This window comes from Lipotes vexillifer, unplaced genomic scaffold, assembly GCF_000442215.2.
Source record: "Lipotes vexillifer unplaced genomic scaffold, Lipotes_vexillifer_v1.1 scaffold451, whole genome shotgun sequence".
Lineage (NCBI taxonomy): Eukaryota > Metazoa > Chordata > Mammalia > Artiodactyla > Lipotidae > Lipotes > Lipotes vexillifer.
Genome location: NW_006795989.1, coordinates 1,162,796 through 1,167,681, shown reverse-complemented (window position 1 = coordinate 1,167,681; position 4,886 = coordinate 1,162,796). Strand labels below are relative to the sequence as shown.

At 49.5% G+C, this 4,886-nt stretch overlaps 1 protein-coding gene across 1 annotated transcript in view; it reads left to right on the top strand.

The window, feature by feature from the left end:
* Window positions 1-4,886, top strand: part of KIAA1549L (KIAA1549 like) — a 136,719-nt gene that overhangs the window by 69,708 nt on the left and 62,125 nt on the right. Inside the window, exon 14 of the mRNA XM_007468083.1 lies at window positions 3,242-3,459. Within this exon, the coding sequence (XP_007468145.1) occupies window positions 3,242-3,459 (218 nt within the window). The remainder of the gene's footprint in view (window positions 1-3,241; window positions 3,460-4,886) is intronic.

The window sequence follows — 4,886 nt, the reverse complement described above, 5'->3', positions numbered from 1 at the left end:
TCTTTCCCTCCTGAAACAGGAACCAGAAAGGATGCAACCAGAGTAACTCTCATGGGCAAGAGGAAGGAACAGGGACATTCTAAGACTTCAGTGCGGCCTGTGGCCTGTCTGCCTTCCTTTGTTCGTCCTGCCCCTGCCCCAGCACACCCACTCCCACAGTGCTGCGCCCATGCTGCTCAGCCCAAAGCCCCCTCACTGCCCCACTCCGCCCACGTCTGCTCACCTTAGTGCTCTGTGCTCCCAAAGCTACTCATTCCCCTTCCCCTTCACTCTGTCAAGCTCCCTCTCCCTTACTCTTAGATGTAAAGGAACCCCAAACAACCCACATTAGCGATAATAACATTTTAAAGTCATTCTCAGTGATGGTCATGTTGCAAGCATGCCATGCACGTGAACTCATGCAAATCCTCACAACAGCCCTACGAGGGCAGTAGTATTATCTGCCTCTTCACCTAACGAATCTGAGGCACAGAGAAGTTAAGTAATGTGCCCAGGGTCACGTAGCTAGGGAACGACAGAGCTGGGATTTAAACCAGGCAGTTGATCTGGTTCCCAGAACCTATACCCTTAGCCACAGCTTTATGCTGCTGCATCATTAAAATTAAAATGTAAATGACTGAAAGCAACAGTATTATCCTCCCAAGTGTGTTTGCATATTAACCCAATGAACTCTGGTGAACATTTCATGAAGAGTTGGGAACGAGTGAGAGACAGAGATTGACTTTAAAAGGAGGTTCTTCACCTGTGTTGCTTGCAAGTAAGTTTGGCTCAAGTGGGGACCCTGCTCCTATGCTTACCTGTGACAGTGGGGGGAACTGGGGGAAAGAGGGGAGCAAATTCCCTCAGCAGAAGGGAGTACTGCCGGCCTTAGTTTTTGGAGTCTTGATGTTCTAGCAGATTTTAAGTTAATTATCCAAATAGAACAGCCTTAAGAAGAAAAAGAGCTTAATCTAAAGTATCGTCAGCAGCATGGGCAGTGAGTCAGGGATTCATGGGCCCGACTGGCCAGAAGCCTAGCATCCCAGGCTGTGGGTCCTTGCTACCTGGGGGACTTTCAAGTCCAGGAGGGACACAAAGGGGGTAAGACAACTGTACCCCTCCCTCCCTCTGTCCCCCGTTGGCATTGGCTGCAACAGTGAGGAAGCTCCTGTGCCACGTCCCGGAGGCCTCAAGTTTCTGACCCCAAGACCATTGGACCTTATGCCTTATCGAACCCCCTAATCCTTTCTTCAAACACGCTGTTTTGTAGCAGTCTAATATAGAACACGGACGGGAGCGTGGAGGGCTGCTCTGTTGGTTGGGGACCAGACCCAACAGCTTACCTGTCTTTTTTTTTTTTTTTTTTGGGGTACACGGGCCTCTCCCTGTTGTGGCCTCTCCCGTTGCGGAGCACAGGCTCCGGACGCGCAGGCTCAGCGGCCATGGCTCACGGGCCCAGCCCGTGGGATCTTCCCGGACCGGGGCATGAACCCGTGTCCCCTGCATCAGCAGGCGGACTCTCAACCACTGCGCCACCAGGGAAGTCCATTAGCTGTCTTCTTGCTGCCTCCATACTTTCCTGGCTCCTGAGGACTCTCCTGGAGCTCTGGGGCAACAGTTCTTAACCCAGGTCCCTGGACTTGCTGAAGCTATTGGCTTTTGGAGGGCAAGACTCCTAATTCTCATGAGATTCTCAGCCGACCTTCCAAAATGACACAAATCCATGGAATATAATTTGAAAACCAGTGCTCAGTGCCAGAGGTTTCTCACCCAGGTGCTGGACCAGAGTCAGCTCTGGGACTTTTTTCAAACTACAGATGCCCAGGCCCCACTCTTGAAGATTCGGATTCAGTAGGTCTGGGGTAGAGTCTGGGCCTCTGGATGTTTTGCCAGCTCTGTGTCCAGTGCCAATGCACTGCCAGATGACCATTGCCTTGCACATCTTCCCAATGGAAAGACCCAACTCTGGCAAGCCCACACCAACCTCAGCCCTCAGCCATTCTTGGGGTGGAATCTACCAGTCCAAGAACTTAGACTTTGGACCTTCTGTACTTCCTCATCTTCTCATCCTGAGAGGCAGTGTACATGGTAGCTAACTGTGCAGACTCAGAGCTCTGACATGGGCTGTCCAAGGTCAAACCCTGACCCCACCACTGGTTATCTGTGGGGACCGTGAGAAAGTTCCTTAATCTCATCTGTAAAATGGGGAATGAAATAACCTGCCTATGGGTTGTCATGAAGGTTAAGAAGACTTCACACACATTAAGTCACTCCAGTGATTGTACATCACAGACTCTATAAGGGGAGCTCTTACTTAGTTTGCTAGGGGTCCCAACTCTGCACTTTACTAAGTTAGCCGTTTTGGGGCCTCAGTTTCCTCATCTGTCAGGTGGAAGTCATCCCCACACTTACCAGACTTTCCATGATTGTCCCTTGAAATTACAGCTGTGAAAATGCTCTCTACATTATACATGATTATACAGATGTAGTCAAGTCTGATTACCAGCAGCACTAATGGTTCTCCATAGTGTTCAGTAAGTGTCAGGCAGATTTCACCATTCAGCTCTGTTTGTGGGAGTAACATCCTCATCATTTGTTACTTATTTAGCACAGTCATCTGCTTGTATCTTTGACAGGTGAGCAGGAACTGGTTGGCAATAGCGACCATGCAAAGCTTCTTTCAAGAAAGCTATAGGTTGACAAGAATAAGCTCTTAAGTGCAGGTCGATAGAGTGGGGAGACCTTGGGAGCAGGGTGTCTGCTCCCCTTTCCCACCCCATTCATCTCAACTCTACTCCTTCAGGAACTGGCTGTCTTATCCAGCTGGACACCAGCCAGACAGCCAGGGGAGGCCACTGGGCTGCTCAGGGCTGGAGCTAGAGTCGGAACCCCAAGTCTAGCTGGGTTGCCAAGTCCGAGTCTTCCACGCAGGGGAACCAAAAGGGTTTAGGCGGGACTAAGGCCCACACCACAAAGCTAAAAGTGCAGAGTCAGGCCTAGACCCGAGCAGACTCGAATAGATGGGCAAGGAGGCCCTGCGGGAAGGTCTCAGGTGACTTAGGCAGGTGCCAGGCTCCACACTGTTTGTGGTCCACTCTTGAGGGCTGGTCTTGGCGTGGGACACAGGTGGGTCTGGCTGGCTCAGAGGACCAGAGGTGAAGCCCGGGATGGCTTTTCCAGGAGTTGTGACTGTCTGATGAAGCTTCCTGTCTATGGGCTGTGCCCTGGTCAGGTGTGGGCCTGAGACTGTCTCTCTCCCCAGGTGAACAAAGCCCTGAAGCAGAAGTCAGACATCGAGCATTATCGGAACAAGCTGCGCCTCAAAGCCAAGAGGAAGGGGTACTACGACTTCCCTCCGGTGGAGGCGGGCAAGGCTCAGATGGAAAGAAAAAAGATGTATGAAAAAGCCCCAAAGGAAATCGAGCACGTTTTGGATCCAGACCCAGAAATGTGTGCCCCATTCACTGAGGCTAAAAACAGGTGCAGTCCCTAAGGGATTCTCTGGAGGTCGCTGTACCATTAGTGGGATGAGGGCAGGGTGTGCCTTAGGCAATACAGTCTGGGTCTCTGGATCTGTTTGTTACTTTAGGACCATCGTCTTTGCAGGCTGCTGGTCTGGGCCACACTGGTCTGTACGAACAGGAGTTCCACAGTGAGTCTGGAAGAGAATAAAATTGAAGCGGTTTAAAAAAAATACTTGTGCAAACAACCGTAATTGTCCTTTAGCTTAATGCTGTTTTCAAACCTATAGCTGTTTCAGAGCTGGGTTCAGATATAATTATCACCCACCTGGTTATGCAACTTCCAGATCAAGGGACAGTGTATTCGTCAATTGTTTTAGTGGCTCTTGCATAAGAAAAACAGAACACATGCCTCACCTTTTCATTCAGCTTCAGTAAGTATTTACTGCGCCGCTACTCCAATCTCCATGCGAGTTCCTCTTTCATTCAAAGACTTGTTCATTCACTTGCCATTTATTGTCACCTGCTCTGTATTGGGCACCACATGCATGATCCTGGATACTGTCATGGTCACATGTTCATTCATTCAATTCATTCCAAATTTTATGGTGGACAGGACAGCCCAATCACTGCCCTTGTGGAACTTAAGGTCTGATGGGAAAGATCACCACCCCAAAAGTTCATTGCTCACAAGTGCAATGGGTGTTTGAAATGTGAGCTGCTGTGACAATCGAAAAGGTGGGCCTGGCCTAGCAAGAGACGGGTAGGCCTGGTGGTTGGAATTGGCATCTCTCCAAGCTTTGCCGCTAATTCAGCAGGCAGTGGCCTCACCTACTGGGAAAAAGGGTAGAGGTCAGCAAAGTTAGATAGGCCCGCCTTTCTTCTTTGCCTTCCCTCTGAGGTACTCCCCCAAAAGCATTTTCATGATTTGAGAACATCTCTTTCAAATACTCCTTGGCAGTGGCCCCTTGACTTTGAGCTGCCAGCGTTCCAACCCATCCTGTAGCCTTGGCAGACGTACCCTCTTCAGAGGTCCCCAGGGAGGACAGGATGGTTCCTGGCCTGAGTGGGTATTTATTCAAAGCCAAAATGACTATGTGGCAGGCTTAGATGGACACCATAAAATCGAGCTGCTACATTTTATGAATTGAATCACCATAATTTATTTTTAATAATGAAAGGGGAGAATTCTAAGCCAGTCCTTCATTTACCAGGCTTCTCATTAGGCTTGGTGGGGATACCAAGCTGTTGATCTAAAATCATACTGTGATGGGATCACAACGTGTGTGCCGCCAAGTTGATAACTGTAGGAATAAAAGAGAAGAGCATGTAGATTTTATTGGGAGGCTGGGGCATCTTTAGCTTTCGCTTTATGCTTTGGGGCTTTTTACTTCAGGGGTCTTTTATAGACGAGGGCGGGGAGTTTTTTTGCTGGGTTTCCTGCTG